General features: G+C 37.3%; 1 protein-coding gene and 1 long non-coding RNA gene across 5 annotated transcripts in view; one reads left to right on the top strand and one right to left on the bottom strand.

Annotated features, from left to right (window-relative positions):
• Positions 1-20,871, top strand: part of MED14 (mediator complex subunit 14) — a 66,377-nt gene that overhangs the window by 6,254 nt on the left and 39,252 nt on the right. For all 4 annotated transcript variants that reach the window (XM_045472941.1, XM_045472940.1, XM_045472943.1 and 1 more), the window contains exons 3-12: positions 1,430-1,535; positions 5,790-5,963; positions 6,793-6,922; positions 7,421-7,549; positions 7,876-7,983; positions 8,489-8,621; positions 9,619-9,769; positions 10,893-11,004; positions 16,500-16,625; positions 18,619-18,697. In XM_045472941.1, coding sequence (XP_045328897.1) covers positions 1,430-1,535; positions 5,790-5,963; positions 6,793-6,922; positions 7,421-7,549; positions 7,876-7,983; positions 8,489-8,621; positions 9,619-9,769; positions 10,893-11,004; positions 16,500-16,625; positions 18,619-18,697 — 1,248 coding nt within the window. The remainder of the gene's footprint in view (positions 1-1,429; positions 1,536-5,789; positions 5,964-6,792; positions 6,923-7,420; positions 7,550-7,875; positions 7,984-8,488; positions 8,622-9,618; positions 9,770-10,892; positions 11,005-16,499; positions 16,626-18,618; positions 18,698-20,871) is intronic.
• Positions 6,428-20,871, bottom strand: part of LOC123595341 — a 59,151-nt gene continuing 44,707 nt past the window's right edge. The window contains exon 3 of the long non-coding RNA XR_006711134.1: positions 6,428-7,524. This is a non-coding gene — a long non-coding RNA (uncharacterized LOC123595341). The remainder of the gene's footprint in view (positions 7,525-20,871) is intronic.

Raw genomic sequence — 20,871 nt, 5'->3', positions numbered from 1 at the left:
TCACGTTACGATAGTTTACAAAGGTGGGTGTTTGCTTTCCAGTAGAGGAGCTCATTTGGGAAAGCAAGTTAATAATATACAGATATGCTTGCTCTAGGAGAGCAACCTCACCTGCTCTGTAAGTTGTTGCTGAGTTAGAATGATGGTGCTAATTCTCCTAGCATGGAGGTGGCTGTCAGGTTGTAATGTGCGTTGAATATTTTTTCTGTGTTCCAGTCTTGCCTGTGATGGTCTGGTGGTTTTATCTCTTAAGATCCTTCACAGGCACTGGCAAAGAGTCATAACTGTATCTGTGTCCTTGATTCTTCTCTTTGTACTACCACTGATCCTATTGCTGGCTGAATCTTAAGCCTTTCACGTTGTCTGTGGGCTCCATACACATGCTTTCACTAGGAGTTAGACTCTAGTCAGTCAGGATTATACTTCAACAGAAACTTTTGGTTGGGTGCGTTGCTTCATGGTGTTGCTGTTGGTGAGATGCAGGGATGTGGTTTGGATCTGCAGGTCATTGAACAGCTATACTGAGACTAATACAGGTTAGAGTCCACTTGGCAGGAGGCTGATGTCCTGCTGGGTTTGTCATCAGTCCTGGCCTGTTCAATATTTTTTTTCGGTATCTTAAGGTAAACTATGAAAGTGATTTTCAGTTTTATAGCTGACAGAAAATTGAGAGGTCTAGTTCACACATTGATTGACAATGTAAAGCTTTTAAGGCTTTATGAGGAGATGATAAAAATACGGATGAGTAGTGGGAGAAAAAGCATCATAGTGGGTATAGCATAAAAATAGATACAGACTGACCATCTAACTGTTACTTTTAGTAGTCAACTTACTTTCCTTAACTTTGTTTAGATAATTTAATATCTAAGCTTGTCGTTGAAATTAGTTTGGTAAAGAGTTGGATAGTTCTTTGATTATTCAGCTTTTTAAATCATGCTCTTGCAAGATGGGAAATGGACCCTTGCTTTTGTAGAAGTAAGACAGTTTCAAGCTTTGGTAAAGATCTATTTCAGTTCCTTTCTTGTACCAAAAAGGTTGCCAATTCATAACTCATAACCACAATTATGAAATTCCTAACTCCTAATTTGATCTCCTCTGTGACCTGGTTAACTTCTGTATTGTACTTTTATATCTGTGAATTGGGTATATTTTAGTGAGCAACTTTTATTGTCCTGCAAAATTCGTTTTTAAAATGTGATTCTGATTTGTTACTCTGATACTATTGGATTTGTTACCCTGAAGTAGAAAATTAAAAATGCAGCCAGTATGCAAAATGTGACAATAATTCATACTTATAAATATTTTAGGTGATTCATTTTGTTGTAATGGTTATAAACAAAGATTGAGTCATATTTTAGCTCAGATGAAATAAATTGTTAAATATTCTTTTCAACTATGTTGGTTCATTAAGAATTGTTTTATTTTATAGGAAAATAGAAATAGTGCAGTTTGCTAGCCGGACACGTCAACTCTTTGTTCGATTATTAGCTTTAGTAAAATGGGCTAATAACGCTGGCAAGGTGGAAAAATGTGCGGTGAGTTAAACTTTTGATTATGTTTTATATTAAGTAACTTTTTGGAATGTTAACTTGTAATAGATATAACTTTTGATTTTAGCTTAAATTTATATCTGCTGATTTGTTTGAGAGACATTATTTAAGTGAGTAATTCTGTTTCTGTATGAAAATGTGTAATATATTTCTGTAGAAACTTAGTATTTGATTACCTGACTAGAAAAAAGAGTAGGCCGTATCTGAAGACATTACTCTAGAAGACATTAAAGACAAAGACTTGAATTAAAGGGGGGAAACAGCCTTACATTTGTACACTTCCTTAAAGTCTGCAAAGTGCTTCTTGAATTTTGCCTGTTCTTGAAAACCCTCAGAGTATGGCAGAGTCGGTATCTTCTTGTTTTACAGATGAGGGAGTAAGGTTTTTAGAAACTAACTGGCTTCAGTCAGGGCCACAGAGCTGATGACAGCATTTATCTGTTTGCTGTTCATCTATTCATTCTCCAAACCCTTAGTGAGCACAGAGTATAGGGTATAGTGGATGACACCCAAGTAAAGCACAGCCCCTACCCTCAAGAAGCTCATAGCTTTTAAAAAAAATTTCTTTTAATCTTTATTTATTTTTGAGAGAGAGAGAGAGAGAGAGAGAGAGAGAGAGACACAGAATCCGAAGCAGGCTCCAGGCTCCGAGCTGTCAGCACAGAGCCTGACGCGGGACTCAAACCCACATACCACAAGATCATGACATGAGCTGAAGTCAGACATTTAGCTGAGCCACCCAGGTGCCCCAAAGCTCATAGTCTTTTGACTGTTACATACCAGAGATGCTAAAATCTGTGTCTCCCTCCCCGCCTCCCCCACCAAAACAAAAAAAATTTTTTTGAAGCTGTATTCAAGAAGTGTTGAGGGAAAACATCAGTAGGGGTCTTGTGTTAGCCTGTTGAGCTCCTAACTTGGGGAGGATGGTGCCTCCCAATTACTCCCTTCTGTTTTCCTTTGGTCATTTCCGGTGAGGAGAATGGAAAGAGTAGAGTACTTTTTCATACTGGAAAGGGAGGGTAATTATCATAAAATGAATAAAGTCCTAAAATAATGAGAGCATTTACTCACTTTAATTGAAGTCTGCTCTACAAGGTCCAAGTAATCTAGCCACTAGTCAGTTTTATTTGGAAAGTGGGTAGATTCTCTAAGTGAGCTTGATATTGATGCTCATATTCTTTTTTTTTTTTCCATTCAGTTATGTAATAACATTAAAATTTTTTTTATCAGTTTTAATAGGTGAAGGCAGAAAAACAACTTTACTTTGGTTAAATTTTATTTGAGTCATTTTTAAATTCTCTTAAAGTTTACTAGACTTCCTGGATAAATTAAAATTAGCAGCTACCCACTTAGTATAGAGGTACCATAACAAGTGTATTTTTAGCACTCTGACAGGCTAAGTCTAGAATATTTTTAGAGTAATTTTATATTTGCAAATCTGTCAGGGTTTACCTATTCCATAAAATCGCACTTCAGAAAGGAATCTACAGCACAGTTGTGTTTCTTCTGCACGTGATTTCTTGACTTTTCACCTCTGTTGTAGCCACTGCATTCACTGCCCTCGGTTTTACTAGGTTCCTTTATCGTTAGACCCCAAGTCTGTGTGAAGTTGCTAAAGTGAAAGGAGAAAAGGGGCTTGAAGAAGTTGAGAATTTTAAATTCTAGGAGAATAATTGTTTTTAAGTTAAAAATAAAACCCAATCTTCATTGAAGTTGATACTCCATTCCAGCTCTACCAACTAAGTTAGTGATCAGACTGGAAGAATTCTACCAAGACACATTCTAGTCACATATCTTTTGTCTGTAGGAGTAAGCTGTCATCCTTCTATATAATATCGATCAAGGGTTTATTTAGAGGGACAGTATTTTGTACCATACATTTTCCTTATGGGGGAAAACATTCTTTTATTCATCGGTTGTCTGTTGGTATGATAGGGAAGTTAAAGTTTATATTCGGAGGGTCTTTTGTACACCGTAAAGGATCATACAAAGAATGGTTTTGATTATAAATATTAACAAACAGACTCATTCCAAGCTTATTTATCAGAAAGTTTTACAACTCATTGTTCTGGAAATTTGGACACCAAATGTAGTAAATCTGTTTTGGCTGAATAGAGGTAGCATGGTATACTGTTTCTGAAAAGCCTGGGGTTTCTTCTCAATAATTAATTTGGAGCAATCTTTTCTTAAAGATGTTCAAACTTGCATCTGGTGTTAAATTCCTAATTATATCATGGGTATTTCAGTTACCTGTTTAATACTACTGAGTTCAGTAACATAGTGTCAGGGAAAATCCAAAACTCTTGGTTTTAATATTGAGCCATATTGTAATTCATCTTTCATTAATTCAAAGTAGAGTATTCTTCTATTAGCTTCTTGAGTTGGCTGTTCAAATAAATCACATTCTGAATGAAGTCTCATATTGAACTTCTGTAAAGTTTTGGTATTTTGTGAATGTAGACACAGATGTGTTTATGTCAGGTGTAAGGTCCATCAGCTGAAGAATTAGAAGATTATTCATGTTTTAACTCTTCTGTTCTCAACCTAATGATTATTTAACTAGTTTCATCTGAGGTTCTTAATAGATAATGATCTTTAGCCATACCAGACATATTATGTGTGTAGCTGAGTGTGTAAATACATAGTTTGTAGAATTCTAATGGTGAAACAGTCTGGATAATGTTTTATTTAAGAAAAAGAGAAAATAATCCTATTCCTAGAGCTTTTTGAGAAACAGTTTTATTGAGATATAATTCACATACCATACAATCCACCCATTAAAGTGTCTAATTCAATGGTTTTTAGTGTATTCAGATATGTGCAACCATCACAGTCAATTGTAGAATGTTTTCATCATGTCAAAAAGAAAACATGTACCCTTTTACTGTCACCCCAAGTGCCCCCCATCCCAGTCCTAAGCAGCCACTAATCTGCTGTCTATAGATTTGCCTATTCTGAACATTTCATATAAATGGCACCATGATGGAGTCTTGTGTGACGGGCTTGTTTAATTTAGCATAATGTTTCCAAGGTTCATTCATGTCGTAGTACTTCATTCCTTTTTATAGTTGAATTGTATGAATCTGCTACCTCACTCGAGGCTCGATCTGACGAACTGTGAGATCATGACATGAGCCCAAATCAAGAGTTGGCCATTTAACTGACTGAGCCACCCAGGTGCCCCTGTCTTAACCTGAGTCTCAATTTTCTCATCTCTAAAGTGATAGGAATTATCTGATTTTGTCTGTTTCCTGGAGTTGTGAAGATCAGATAATAAAATGAGTATGGAAATACTGAGAAAATAAATGTAGGGCATTGTGTGCTGGTATTAATTGTGGGTGTGATGTGGTATTAATTCTGGATACCATGTTTTAAGTTAGCCACTGATAAATTGGAGCCTTTCCAAGGCAGCAGAACAAGGGTGGTGAGATAGAAATTTGGAGATGTAAAGACTAAATTGAAGTGACTTGAAATGTTTAGCTTTGAAGATAGGGTGGGCTTCCCCGTGTTGGAAGGACATGAGAGACATTACTGCTCCAGAATAGAAAAGTTTCAAGGAAGGAGTTTGCAGCTCCATGATGAGCTCTACTATTCAGAAACACATTCAATAGAGAACTGATGGAAAGGATTTCTGTTTGGGGCATGAAGATGGCCTAGATGTCTTATAACAGCATTTATGGAGTATCTTTTGTGTTCTAGGCACTGTTCTTAAGGTTTTGTGTGCAATAACTCTTGCTCCTCAGAACAACCTTGTAAGGTTGGAAATCATTATCTCTATTCTACAGTTGAAAAACCTGAGGCACAGAGAGGTTAAGTAACTTGCCTAAGGTTGCAGGGATAGTAAGTTGCAGAGTTAAAATTGAGACCAAGGCAGTTTGGGTCCAAGAGGCCATGCTTTTAACTACTTCATTACCAGCCAACTCTAGAAATCTGTAAGAGGAAAAAGCATTTTGTTCTGTTTTTCCTAACTTCTGATATGTATGTGTAATGTTAAGGATGGAGAAACAAATTGGAAAACGTTTTACTTAAAGTGATAGGAAGTTATTGTTTTTAATGTTAAATATAAACGTATTAAATATTTCTTCACATTACTGGAAAATTTTTTGAGGAAATATTTTGAAATGTGGGAAACTTATATTAAGGTCCCTCAGAGTTTACTTTGGAATGAATAAGTGATATTTGAAGTGCAAAGTAGCTAGCTCTCAATGAAGTTTAATTCATTTACCCTTTGCTTTAAAGATGATTTCAAGCTTTTTAGATCAGCAAGCCATTCTGTTCGTGGACACTGCTGATCGCCTGGCCTCATTAGCTAGAGATGCCCTAGTCCATGCACGCCTGCCTAGTTTTGCCATCCCGTATGCCATTGATGTACTGACTACTGGATCTTACCCACGACTGCCCACCTGCATTAGGGTAAGTGCACTGCTCACCACTCCTGTTCTTAGAAGTTAAAGGCTTTGGCATTGGAGTCTACTGTGTTATTAAATTGTCCAGCAAAACAACTGTTCTATATATACATTTTTGAGTTTATGTAATCATTTTTGAGAGAGAGAGTGGGAGAGAATGGGGGAGAGGTAAAGAGAGAGAATCCCAAGTAGGCTCCAAGCTGTCCGCGCAGAGCCCAAGGCGGGGCTCAAATTCACAAACCATGAGATCATGACCTGAGCCGAAATCAAGAGTTGGACGTTTAACCGACTGAGCCACCCAGGTGCCCCTGTTCTATATTTTAAAAGATTTCATGTAATTCACTTTTTTCTCCATAATTAGAATTGTGTTTTTTTGGAATACATTGAGGCCAAAATGTGAATAGCTATCAAAATAGATAAATGGGGGGGGGGGGGCGGTAAACAGGTGTAAATTAACTTACATCTATTTCATATGTGAAAATACGGTATGCTAGTTGCTTTTTGGGAGCTTTTTTTTTTTTAAGTAGTGCGGTAATAGTTTACTGATGTGGTGCTATTGTATTTTATACTTTTAAGAAGTGGTGAAAGTCATCTAGTGACATGAACTTGATTTCATAAATACAGCGTGAAGAAGATCATGTTGCATTACTGTCTCAGCTGGGTGGCACTCTGATGCACCATAGTTAAGAGGCATATCACTATTACTGGATGTCGACTTAAGAAATGAGTGTTAAGATCCTCTTGGGCAAAGTGAGAAAATATTATGTTAAGACAGGTGCAGGTAAGAGTTGTGTCTCTTTGTACATGGTTATAAAATCACTGAATTTTTTTTGTAGGATAAAATTATTCCTCCAGACCCAATTACCAAGATTGAGAAACAAGCCACACTTCACCAGCTCAATCAGATTCTTAGACATAGGCTTGTGACCACAGATCTCCCTCCTCAGTTAGCCAATCTTACAGTTGGTATGTACCGGAAGTTTGTCTTTTTTAAGAATTGACTTGTTAGAATTTTTTTCAAACAGCTTTTGGGGTTTCATTCAAAGAACTCTCATTTTGAGGGTTTGGTCTGCAATTCAGGTAGTGTTCACATCTGTGACTTGTCAACCGATCGTTTCTCTTTAGTACCAAGGGATAAAATTTTAGTACCTGGAGATAAAATGGTGGTATGTGAAGCTGGGAACAGGGAGATCACCTGGGGCTGGAGGAGAGATGAAGCCCCAGAGTTATACCTCAAGAGAAAATTGTCAGTTGATGTTAGAAGTGTTCACTGCCTTTGGCTATTGCTTATGCAGGAACTACTGAGTTCTTTGGACACTTCTGAAAGAACTTTCAAGCTATTTAAAATTTCTTGTAAGCAAAATTGAACGTTCTAGGCTAGCGGGAAGCTGGTTATTTTCTAGCAAAGTAGTCTTCTTCTTCTTCTTCTTCTTCTTCTTCTTCTTCTTCTTCTTCTTTTAAAAGCAAATGGCCGGGTGAAGTTTCGAGTTGAGGGAGAATTTGAAGCCACCTTGACCGTGATGGGAGATGATCCGGATGTACCATGGCGTCTTCTCAAGCTAGAAATTCTGGTTGAGGATAAGGAAACGGGAGGTAAATCATAAATACTGATTTAAATCATAAATATTAATTCAGATGTTTGGTGTTTTTATATTATTGAAACATTCTTACAGAGTACTAAATGTTTGGCAATTTATTCTGTAATTTGAAGTAGATGTTGTGATAATCATACTTACTTTCCATGGAGATTTTAGTGTTTCTCAAGTATAATGTTCTCTGATTTCCATGGATAATTTCAGTTCTTTTTTTGTTTGTTTGTTTAATTTATTGTTAGTCGGTGTACTCTTCCTTAGTTGGTACTATGATATGATCTATACACTTTTCTGGTTTACCGCCTTTTTTTCTCCTGCCAATGGAAGATGGGCGAGCCTTGGTTCATAGTATGCAAATCAACTTTATCCATCAGCTGGTGCAGTCTAGACTCTTTGCTGATGAAAAACCTCTTCAGGACATGTACAACTGCCTACGTATCCTTTTGAAATTTGAGACCTGTATTTGTAAGGAATTCGTGTGTCCCTGTCCTCCCCATATTTCCATTTACCCCCTATCCTGAACTTTCCTTTTTTGGAGTAGAAATGGGGCTGGGGAACTGGTGAGTGTGGAGAATAGTGATACATCTATAATAGACCAAGTTTTAAATTTTACTGTTGGTAAAACAAAAATGAGTAAGAAATGTAGAGGGGAGAAAATAGTGCCATTTGTTCTACTCATATTCTCTAAACCATGATGAATTCGCAGGCAACCTGGGCCTTATAGTTTGTTTATGTCGGTTCAAAATGAAATATAAAACCTTTTTCTAAAATTGTGCCACAGTTGATCACACCTTTTAGTATATGTCATCGAAGAAATAGAATTCCAGAAATTTCCTTCATAGCCAGCTTTTGGGGAATAGAGCTTTTGTTAAATGAAGTTTGCTTGTAGTTCACTGGCCCTTGTAGTGATTTATTAAATTTGCTTAACAAACCCCATCAGATTCATTCTGCTTGTCACTTCAGTTAGAAGTGCTACATTCCCAAACTCTAATGTTAATCCGAGAGCGGTGGGGAGACCTTGTACAGGTGGAAAGGTACCATGCTGGCAAGTGCCTCTCCCTCTCAGTTTGGAAGTAAGTGAAATTGATTCTGGCAAGTTCATGTTGTGACTGTAAATATCCTTTATGTTTCTCTTTTTCTTTCCTATACCTGATTTACTATAGACCAATAGCTATGTACCTCTAGCAACATGATTTTATATAGTAAAGTCCCATGGTATCATATAAACCACATAAGACATCTGTAATTGACTCCTTTCTTAGAACATGGCATGTTTTAAATATGTAGACATCTGTTTGTACTAAGACTTGCTATTCTCAAAAAGTTAGATTACTCTGGCCTTATACCAGATTGCTGAAAGACCATTAAGATTGTTGGGTATGTTTTTAAAACATGTTTGCTTATCACAATTTTATATTTTGAACTGTGCCTCTTAATGTCTTTTTTGAGGGAGAGTTTTGGGGAAAATCAGTATTAGGCTGTTTACAATCCTCAATTCCCTGTTTGAACTTTGCTTGATTCTCATTTTCTGTAAAGGAATTAGAGATAAATAGACACCATGTAGAAGACAGATTGTTTTGTTTTCAGATTTCTTTGTGTGCATGTGTTTCTATTTTTTATTTATTAAAAAAATTTTTTAATGTTTATTTTTGAGAGCAAGAGAGACAGAGCATGAGCGGGGAAGGGGCAGAGAGAGAGAGGGAGACACAGATCCAAGCAGGCTCCAGGCTGTGCACTGACAGCACAGAGCCCAATGTGGGGCTCAAACTCACAAACCGTGAGATCATGACCTGAGCTGAAGTCAGAAGCTTAACTGACTGAACCACCCAGGCACCCCACGTGTGTTTTGTTTTTAAATTGTGTCTGTTTTTTTTAAAAAGGATGTAAATCAAATACTGCGTTGGATTACAGAATAGCTGTCTTCTCAATATTAAATTATTCCCTCCACAAACATTGAGGGCCTATCATGTTCTAGGCTCTGGCTAAGGCATACAATAGATTGTTTCTGTTTTATTCCAAAAATTAACAGGCTGTGTTGAAAAAAATCATTAGTATTTCTTTTCTCTTTAGTCAACAGGTTCTTGGGAGAAAAACAGGGACGGCATCTGTTCACAAAGTTACAATTAAAATTGATGAAAATGATGTCTCTAAGCCTTTACAGATTTTTCATGATCCTCCTTTGCCAGCTTCTGATTCCAAGTTAGTAGAAAGAGCCATGAAGGTAAGAGATCTCAATATATTTTAATATTGGTTTGATTAAATGAATGTATATAACTTACACTTTATTCTTAAACTTTTAACACATTCTTTAAAATACATGGTGGGGCACCTGGGTGGCTCATTCAGTTAAGTGTCCTACTCTTGATCTCAGTTCGGGTCTTGATTTCAGGGTCATGAGCACAGGCCCCGTGTTGGACTCCACACCAGGCATGGAGCCTACTTAAAAAATAATAAAGGGGGCGCCTAAGTGGCTCAATCGGTTGAGCGCCGACTTCGGCTGGGGTCATGACCTCACGGTTCGTGAGTTCAAGCCCCACGTGGGGCTCTGTGCTGACAGCTGGGAGCCTGGAGCCTGCTTTGGATTCTGTGTCTCCCTCTCTCTCTGCCCCTCCCCTGCTCATACTCTGTCTGTCTCTCTCAACTGTCTCTGTCTCAAAAAGAAATGAATATTAAAATAAAAAGATAAAATACCTGATTGTTCCTAAAACCCTTTATTAAACTTGTTTTATGTGAATGTTATGCTTTTGCATTTGTGGGGTTTTTTTTAATGTTTATTTATTTTGAGAGAGAGTACACGCATGCAAGTGGGTGAGGGGCACAGAGAGAGGGAGAGGGAGAGGGGGACAGAGAGAGAGACAGACAGAGAGAGAGAGAGAGAGAGAGAGAATCCCAAGTGGCCTCTGCACTATCAGCGCAATCTCAGGAACCATGAGATCATGACCTGAACCGAAATCAAGAGTTGGATGCTTAAACGACTGAGCCACCCAGGTGCCCACATTTGTTTTATTAAATAACTAACGTTATGTATAATTTGTAAGATGTTCTTTCACATTTTAAAATTTAGGTCATATCACCATTTTATTTTTAAGGTCTGACATTTAATCACTGATAACCAGTACATAACCTATCTTGATTTGTAATTGCCAAAATGTTAGCTATAGTCTTTAAGCTCCCAATACCATCTAAGTTTATCTTTTTTACCTTTAAGTTTGCTTTCTTCTACTGGTTAACACTCAGTCAGTGTGATTCTAAAAGGAACTATCTTGAGCCACAGTAATCTACTCTCAGACTTTTAAAGTGAAAATGTTTAAATTGCACATATGATTCTGTTCTTATTTATGCAGATTGATCACTTATCAATAGAAAAGCTCCTGATTGACAGCGTCCATGCACGAGCTCATCAGAAGCTCCAGGAGCTGAAGGCCATTCTGAGAGGCTTCAATGCCAACGAAAACTGTAGGTTCTTTTAAACTGGCATTTCCACCTTTCTTTTGTTTTCATTAGTATCCACTCTTATTTTATGAAACGTCTTTCTTAATTAGACTTTTTTCCTGGTTTTGTTATGGAGTTGGGCATTTCTGCATTTTAACTTGTGATCTACCAAGCTTGTCCAAATTTTTCTCTAATTCTCTTGTTAATTATTTAGTTTGGCCTTATTTTTTAAAGGTATGCATATTGAACCTCCTTGAAACTTTTTTTCCTATTGAAATGGAAGTTATTTTAACATTTTAATACGAATCATTTCTTTTAGGTCATCTTCTAAGAATAAGGTAGCTTTGCAGATACTTATGATGTTATTTATAAAATATGTCTCTTTGAGTGAAGCAGAATTTATCCTTTGTCTTTTTAAAGATTTTTATTTAGTTGTTAATACATGAGCAGGCCTCAAATAAGAAACACGTATACACTCATAGCGAAAAATCTTCTAAGTTCACTTAGTAAGTACGTTTAGAGCTTCGGGGGACAATCATTTAGAAAGTAAGTGCTTTCATTCTAGTAATAGTTTCACAGTATTATGAGCATAGACTATCCCTTCCTCAGTTTTTGGTTGTGATGACCTTGTGCCCACAGTGAACAGCCTTTAATTAAGTGAAACGATGTATGTGAAGTGCCGTAAAAATGCTGTCTTTAATAACTGGTAGCTAAAGTACTGCGTTGCACCGTCACAGAGCCCAGCTCAATCCATTATACTTAAAAAAGCAGCTTCTTCGGTACCACTTTGACGAATTAGCTAAAAATACTGCCTGAAGAGAGGACAGACAGGAAAATAAATTTGTATTCAGAATACATAGTCATTCAAAGAAAGTGAAAGAACAGAGGTGTGAAAGAGGGTCTGAAACAGACTAAAGACTAAGTGGAAACAGCTTAACTAAACAAGTGCAGGCCTTAAATACAAAGTATGCTAGACATCTGATGAATGAATGTAGTGTTTTAATCTATTTTGAGGGGGCATGTTCACTAGCCCCAACAGGGCTTACCATTAGATTTATCGAGTCTTGATGATTTTAGTTTAATTATAAGGTACATGGAAGTCCTCATCCCCCTGCCCCCACTTTAATCCCTCAAGCAAAGATGTTATAAATACAGACCTAAATTTTTCTGATTAGGAAGTATAATCAAAACTTTCAAAAAAAAAAACAAACGAAAACTTTCATTGGGGTTAGAAAGCACACATAACCACCCTCCTGTTCTTTTTTAGTAATAGTTTTGAGGTATAATTTGCATACAATTCACTCATTCAGTGGTTTTTTTCTTTAACATACTCAAGTTGTACAACTATCTCCACAGTCTAATTTTAGAACATTTTCATCATCCCCCAAAGAAACTCCGTATCCATTAGCAGTCACTCTCCTATTCATCCCTCCCCTCAGCTCTTGGCAACCACTAATCTACCTTCTGTCTCTATAGAATTGCCTGTTCTGGACATTTCAGTAAATGAAATCATATAATGTGTGGTCTTCTACATATCGTTGGTAGCATAACGTTTTTGAGGTTTGTGTATATTAAAGCATGCTTTGGTACTTCGTTTTTATTGTCAAATAATCCATTGCATGGATATACCACATTTTATTTATCCATTCATCGTTGATGGGGTTCCTTCCACTTTTTTTTCCCCCTATGATGAATAACACTGCTATGAACGTTCTTGTACAGGTTTTTGTGTGGACTTGTTTTCATTTCTCCTGGCCATGTACCTAGTAGTGGAAGGGCTGGGTCATATGGTAACTCTGTTTTAACTTTTTACATGTTTAACACCACCTCTTAATCCCACTACCAGTAGTGTTTGAGGGTTCCAGTTTCTTTGAATATTTACCAAGACCTGTTATTGTCCTGTCTTTTTGTTTTTAGCCGTTCTGGTGGGTGTGAACTGGTATTCCTTTGTGGTTTTGATTTGAATCTACCTAATGATTCTTAAACATCTTCTGTTGAGTAGTTTTAGCTCTTACATTTAGATTACTTTTTGAGTTAATGTTTGTATGTGGTATGAGGTGGTGGTCCAACTGCATTCTTTTGTAGGGGGATACACAGTCATTCCAGTAACATTTGGTGAAAAAATAAAGTTTTCCCATTTAGTTGTCTTGGCACCCTGTTGAAATATACCTTTCGTTCCTAAAGAACCCTATTAGGCACCAATTTTTTTTTTATTTCTGATTTTTCAAAATAGTAAAATTCTAAAATTCATTTGTTGGGATTGTAGAAAATCAGGGTTTGTGATCTTTTGATATTTTGATAAGCTCTGGTTTAATTTAGTATCATCTGTAAACAAGGTTTAGTTTGTTTTAAGTAAGTAAGAACTCAGTATGGTTGCCCAGGAGATACTTAAATTACTTTGAAAAATAGAGTGACCAGGTGTTTACAGAAGAAACGTACTTTTGTGTCTTGTTAATGTAAGTTGCAAAGATTTTTCTTTAGCACCATTTTGTAGAGATCTCACTGGTTGGGCAGCCAGAAGGTGTGAGTTGAGCTGCATGCTCTTGAACAAGTAGCATTCTTTGGGCTCCACTCTCATCTGTAACTCAAGGATGTTAGTCCAGGCTCTTCCTAGATCTCTGACTCTAGTGGGAGTGTGCTCCAGCATCGGTTTTCTAGTTCTAGGTGTCTGTAGAATTCCGGGTGTGAGAGAAGGGTGCTTTGGAGACTGTGTTTTGGAGGAGAGGTCGGTGCTTGTGTGTGGGGTTGGGCCCCTCAGACCTGCTTTAATCAGAACGGTTGTGGATATGAGGGCCATTATAGGAAAGGGCCTGCTGACCCACCATTTTATTACCTATGCTTTAGCTTGTTTTTAAAATTCATGTTCATGCATTTGTATTCTTCGTGTAGTCTTACTTGATCCCTTTTGTGATGGGAAAGCATGCTTTAGTCAAATCCTTTACTGGGACCTAGGGCTGTTCTTAGAATCCCTTTGTGCAATCACCCTTAATCACCTGGCTTTTCTTCCAGCTCCTGCCTGGAATAAGCCAAGGAAGTGAGTAGCTTGGACAATGGAGCATTTCAAGGGAGGGCTAGGGGAATGTACAGATAGCAGGTTTGGATGGTCTAGATGGCAGCATGTGGTTTCATGGGGGTGGGAATGTCTCAAGGGAGAGTAGGCAGAACTTTGGAGAGAAGGTCAAAAAAGGCAGTGCAAGGCACTTCAGGTCACTTGCCCCAGGTGGCCTCGCTTGCAGCACTCCTGTCTCTTGAAAGCCAGGGGAGTCTCCCTTGTGTTGTGCTCTGTCAGAGCCAGAATCAAGGTACCCAGGGCAGTTCAGAAGCTGAGAACCACACGCGGCTATTCCTACCTGGGCTTTAGTTGCTTCTCTTTAGTCTTCACACTTTACATTACTATGTATTGGTCCATTCCTCATTTTGTCCTTGGTAAATAGGGAGAAATCAAAGAGGAGATGTATATATATTTCTGTTTCAGGAAAGAGCAGTGTACCATCCTGTCATCTTGCACAACCTTTCACTCTCCCTTCTATGTTTTTTTTTTTTTTTTAATTTTTTTTTTCTTCAACGTTTATTTATTTTCGGGACAGAGAGAGACAGAGCATGAACGGGGGAGGGGCAGAGAGAGAGGGAAACACAGAATCGGAAACAGGCTCCAGGCTCTGAGCCATCAGCCCAGAGCCTGACGCGGGGCTCGAACTCACGGACCGTGAGATCGTGACCTGGCTGAAGTTGGACGCTTAACCGACTGCGCCACCCAGGCGCCCCTCCCTTCTATGTTTTAAGTTTTGCCATTTTTGATACCTTCAAGCCAGTTGCCTTTAAATGCTTAGGGCCTTATATATTTTATTTTTTGCAAAGAAAAATGTGGACATTGGCAGTTATTAGAGATACATCAAAGTATATTTTATCTTTTGGACTGTGCTTTCTATATTCTTCTCTAATGCCCTGTCTTTTCAAGAATACTCAATTTTGATAATTAGATTGGAATGATCATTGTTATCCCAATTGTCAGAATTAGTTTTACACCATTACTACACTAAGAAGACATTCCTTCTCCATTGGGAATTATTAACAATCCAGATAGGTGTGGAAACCTAGCAACCCTGCTTCAGATCTGTAAGCACTATTTATTATATTAACCTGGTAAATTCAGCAAAACATCATTTGAACTAATTTGTCCTCCTGCTCTGAGTTATAAGATATTGTAAGAGGAATTTCTGTTTGTACCTATTTGTTCGTTCTTGTGTGTGTATGTATATGTGTGTGTGTGTTTTAGGTGAGAGCTCTGCTGGCCCTGTATGTTCAACAGTTCTTCACAAATGTAGTAGATGGACTGGAAAGCAGTTTGTTTTCATCTGATTAAATATGTCTCCTGCAGCTCTCTTTGCTTTATTAACTCGTTTGATAATTTCTTTGTATAGATAGCACTAGTGGTAACTCTGCCCATTTTCATTATTGTGCAGATTCCTGATGAGAGGGTTTGGCTTGTTTCTTTGATTCATGAAAGGGGTATAGAGAATGTACATTGTTGAGCACTTTGCTTTTTAAGGCACCTTTTCAAACTTGTCATTTCTTCCTCCTAAGGACCCAAGGCTTGGACAGGAAGATGTTACTGTTCTTGTTTAACAAAGTAGCACAGAGAAGTCACACCTGGTGAAAGGCTGGGCCTATGTAACCACTCTCCTCACTGCCTGCCTTTTCTTCTGTGCTGTAGCATTAGAGGACCATGGTAACTAGAAGAGCATATTTCTTTAGAGCTTCTCCACCTGATCAGCACGGGGTGTGATTTCAATGAATGCTCTGCTCCTTTACTGGATTTCGTTATGCCAGCTTGTGGGATTAAGGGAAGAGTTAATTGGGCCAGGTGGAAATACTGTGAAACTTGAGAACGAGTATATTGGCAGCCTTGGGACTTTGTGTGTAACAATTGCTTATGTTCTTATTTCATCTGTGACTTGAAAATGAGGTATAGAAGTAACGTGAAAAAAATGTTTTTCCTATATAAACAATAATGTTTAATGGTTTTCAAGTGTTTTTCTTAAACCCATGGGCCCTAATTGCCAGAAAACCTCTCTTTGTGAGGAATGACATTGAAAATATTTAGGCCGTTGATGAAACTTATTCTGTTTACCAAACCATTTTCTTCCCACTATATCAAAAAGGAAATCCTTAAAAACTAACTTATTAGTAATTACTGAGTGAAAAGTAAAACTAGAACTCGGCTCACTGATGAAGTTAATATTTTCACTAGCTATTTTAACCTTTTTTTAAAGGAATCCTGAGGTTTTTTTTGCTGTAGCGGTTGAGATGGGTATGTTCGTTTCAAGTCACCCTGAGGAATACATTCTTCCTTTTGAGCTACTAATTAACATAATAGTACCAGTCCAGTTTTGCAAAATCATGTTTTTCCTCTGATATTCAGGATTATTTGATAGTTGGTTTGTTTCTACACACTGAGAAATGATCTTTTGTGGGAAATATTCAGATAGAAATACACTTTTTCATTCTTAACTGTTCAGCTTCCATAGAGACTGCACTTCCAGCTCTTGTCGTTCCCATCTTGGAGCCCTGCGGTAACTCGGAGTGTCTACACATTTTTGTAGACTTGCATTCTGGAATGTTTCAATTGATGCTTTATGGACTTGGTAAGTTACCCAATGACATGGTCACTCAGTGTAAGGAAAAATATTTTGACAAAAGCAAAACAAAATTTTTCTGCCATTAGGTATTGGGAAGGGGTGGTATCCACAGTACAGAAAGTAGATGTGGAAGGAATGACTCTGGCTGATGTCCGTTCCTTGGGGCCAATTTTAACCCTGCCTGGGATTTTCTCTTCCCAGAAGTTAAATTTCCCAGTATGAAGTACATTTATGTTGTTTCTCTTATGTAGAAGTAATAATGATGATGGCTGATGGTTTTTAGATGAACTGTTTTACCACTAATAGGTGACATGGAAATGACTACAAGGGATTCTAATGGCTAAAGAACATATACGAATGACAGTATAAACATCTAAAAGATGACTTAGGGTACAGAATCCTGAAGGAAAGGATGTTTATATTTCTGAGTTAAACACAGTCAAAATTAAAGTTTGATTTACCATGTTCTGTTACCAAGTTGGTGTTCTGAAATGATGAACTACTTGGAACGTAGTGTTTTTGTATTGCTAATGGAACAGTGTTCTAGAATATATTAGCACATTTACCATTTGAAATTAACATTAAGCTAGATTAGCGAAAATAAATGATTTTCTGCTCATATAGTTGTAAAAGTAAGTTTTTCAGGGAGCCTGGCTGGCTCAGTCGGAGGAGCATTTGACTTTTGATCTCCGGGTCATGAGTTTGAGCCCCACACATTGGGTGTAGAGGTTACTAAAAAAATAAATAAACTTAAGAAAAAAAAGATAGCTTTTTCTATGAACCGTTCATGGAAAACTGGCTTCATTACTTTGAATCACATCGCCTTTATGATGGCTTATTAGTGACACACTTATGAATTACTGTTTAACTGGTTTCGAACCACAAGGCAGCTGTTGTTCATTCTTCAGAATTTTTTTTACTTAACTGTTTTCTTGACTGTTCACACAGTACACACTCACAGATAAAGAAGATGACCATGTAAAACTGAGAGAAGCCAAAAAAAGTTACCTGTTGGCAGTCATTCTTGTTTTAGGGGATATATGCTTATTTTAGCTGAGGCTGCCATAACAAAGAACCACAGAGTAGGTTGTTAAAAAGAAAGAAATTTATTTTATCATAGTATTAGAGTTTGGAAGCATAAAATCAGGTTGCTGGCATGGTCACATTATGGTGAGGGTTCTGTTCCTGGCTCGTAGGCCCAGGCCTTCTCCCTGTCATCACGGCAGAAGAGGAGAGCAAGCTCTCTGGTGACTCTTCTTATAAGGGCACTAATCCCATCAAGACAGTGCCACCCTCATGACCTCATCTAAACCTGATTACCTCCCAAAGACCCCATCTCTAAATACCATCATCACATTAGGAGTGAGGGCTTCGACATACGAATTTTGGGGGGTACAATTAAACCATGGCAATGCTGCACTAATTTTCTTATACTTTTTTTCTTGAACTGAAATCATTGTATATTTTGCTTTTGTTCAAAACGTGCTATTATTAGCATTTTTTCGGTGTCATTAAAAATTCTAAGTGACATTTAGGAAGCTGAACTTCAGCCAACAGCTCTTGCTTATGCCAGAAACCATTTGTGTTGAATAAATAAATATTTTAGTGGAGTTTTACAGTTTTTACATTTTTAAGGTTCTAAGTTTGGTAATACTATGAGTTAGAAATACATGCAAGTTAAAAATATTAATTAACTAGGCCTAGGGTTTGGGAATTGAAATGCAGGCAGATAATGAGTTCATGTATTTGTTACTTGTTCTTCCTGCTAATGTACATTTGCTATTAATCAGTTGTCTTAACTATAACTCTCCCTAAATGTTAAAGAGAGAAAACAAATTAGGTTAATTTATGCCTAATGATGCATTTAGTTTAGTTTTTCTCTGACTCAAAAATAACACTAATTTTTGCCTAAAACAATCATTTTCATTTAAGTTCTGGGCTACCTAAATATTTTGTGCCTCGTGTAAGCAACGAATTAATGAAGTGCTATATTCTATAGACCAGGCCACGCTGGATGACATGGAGAAGTCTGTGAACGATGATATGAAACGAATTATTCCTTGGATTCAACAACTTAAGTAAGCTTATTTATTTAGCTCAAGACTAAAAATGGAAAGTTATTTTGACACGATATATTTTCTTCTCCATCATTACTCTTGATCAGTCACTGTCCTTAATGTTTATGACATGAAACTTGAGCACCTTTTGGTACTTGGAATCGAAATTGTCTTGGAATAGGCCCAAGATAGCAATGTTTTGTATCCAGTTCCCCTCTAGGGCAAATACAGGTATGAAGGGCATGACACTCAACTTTCACTCGTCGCCATGTTTCCTCCTGGAAAAGCACTCTGCAAATCACTTACACAATGGATTTTATTGACTCTAGTGTTCTCTGCAATAGTCTTATTTGTTCTTACCCAGGATAATCTTCATGGTATGAATCTACCAGCTGACCCTTCAGAATAGTTGTTTCTGCTTCTCTAATACTGTCATTCAATATTGTCTCAAAGTCCTTTGAATGCTTCATACTGTCAAACTAAATAAAATTGAAAATGGAGCTAAAGACAATTCTGTGAGGTTTCATTGCCACCCTGGTACACAGAGGTGCCATTATGGCAACTCTAACAAACTCGCTTTTAAAATTAATAAAATTCCAGGGGATAAAAATAAATTGCAGAGGTCAAAACCCAAACTGTCAAATGGAGAAGGGGAGAGGGCTAGAGTGTTCTTTGTGATCTAGCCTACCCCTTCTCCTTTTGCTAGTTTGAGTTGTATAAATATTTGAAGGCTTCACTATAATCAAGTAGTGTTTTCATTAACAAGATGTGATTTTTAATGCCAACCAGATTGGTGATATTATATGAGCCTCCTTTTGAATAGCTGTTTAGTTTAACTGTGTATGAAAAGTGATACTCCTTCCTCTGAATAAGGAATACTCTAATAACAAATTCCAAAATTTTTAGCGCTTTGGCATTTTTTGGTGCATTGTTGTGCATTCTGGCTAAACAAATAAGGTTCAAATACTTAAATGCTCAATAATTCACAGCTTGCATAACTTGAGGTGGTTTATCTGGCAGTTCCAGCGAGAGGAGAAATAACCTAAAACCAGAAGGCCAAGTCCCCAAAGCCTTAAACTTATCAAATGTGTCTCTGTACTTAAACACATAATTTATAAGAAAGGTCCCCTGGTTATCACTTGTAATCATGCTTCTCAAATGATCTTTGGTGAATGACCAGCTTATTGCTAATCTGTTAATCTGTTATGGGACATTAATTTTTTGAAATAACTTTATTGAGGTATAATTTACGTACTGTAAAATTCACCCATTTTAAGTGTCTAATTCAATGACTTGTAGTAAATTTACTGAATTTAACCATAATCACAATCCATTTTTAGAACATTTGGAACATTTTCACCACCTCAAGCAGGTGTTCATTTACAGTTAAACCTCATTCCCAACTTCAGCCCCTGGCAACTATGAATCTACTTTCTGCTTTTATAGATTTTTTTTTTGTGTGTGTGGACATTTTGTAGAAAGGGAATCATAAAGTATGTGGTCTTTTGTGACTGGCTTCTTTCACTTAGCATAATGTTTTGAGGTTCATCCATGTTGTAGCAGTTATCGATGCTTAATTCCTTTTTGTGGCTGAATGATATTCTGTTATATGGATATATACCACATTGTTTATCCATTCCTAAATTGATGGGCATGTGGGTTGTTTCACTTTTTGCCTGTTATGAGTAATACTGCTGTGAATAGTCACGTCTAAGTCTATATGTGAACTTAACATTTTCATTCCACTAAGAGTAGAATTGCTGGGTCATACAGTAAATTTATGTTTAGCTTATTAAAGAAACTGCCAAACTAGTTTCCAGAGTAGCTATGCCATTTTAAAATCACATCAGCAATATTTGAGGGTTTCCATTTCCCTGAGTCCTTGCCGAAGCTTGTTACCGTTTTTGACTATAGCCATCCTGGTAAGTGTGATGAGGTATTGCATTGTGATTTTAGTTTACAGTTTTCTAATGACAAATGATTCTGAGCATCTGTTCATGTGATCACCTTTCTTGTCATATGCAATGAAAACAAATTGTAGAAAAAGGAAATGAAAAAACATGTATAAAATATAAGCCCCAGGGCGCCTGGGTGGCTCAGTCGGTTGAGCATCTGACTCTTGATTTTGGCTCAGGTCATGATCTCAACGGTTTGTGGGATCAAGCCTGCACTGACACCATGGAGCCTGCTTGGGA

The sequence above is a fragment of the Leopardus geoffroyi genome, chromosome X (genome assembly GCF_018350155.1).
Source record: "Leopardus geoffroyi isolate Oge1 chromosome X, O.geoffroyi_Oge1_pat1.0, whole genome shotgun sequence".
NCBI classification, from domain to species: Eukaryota; Metazoa; Chordata; class Mammalia; order Carnivora; family Felidae; genus Leopardus; species Leopardus geoffroyi.
Note: the sequence above shows the minus strand (reverse complement) of the source record. Positions and strands in the feature narration are given on the sequence as shown.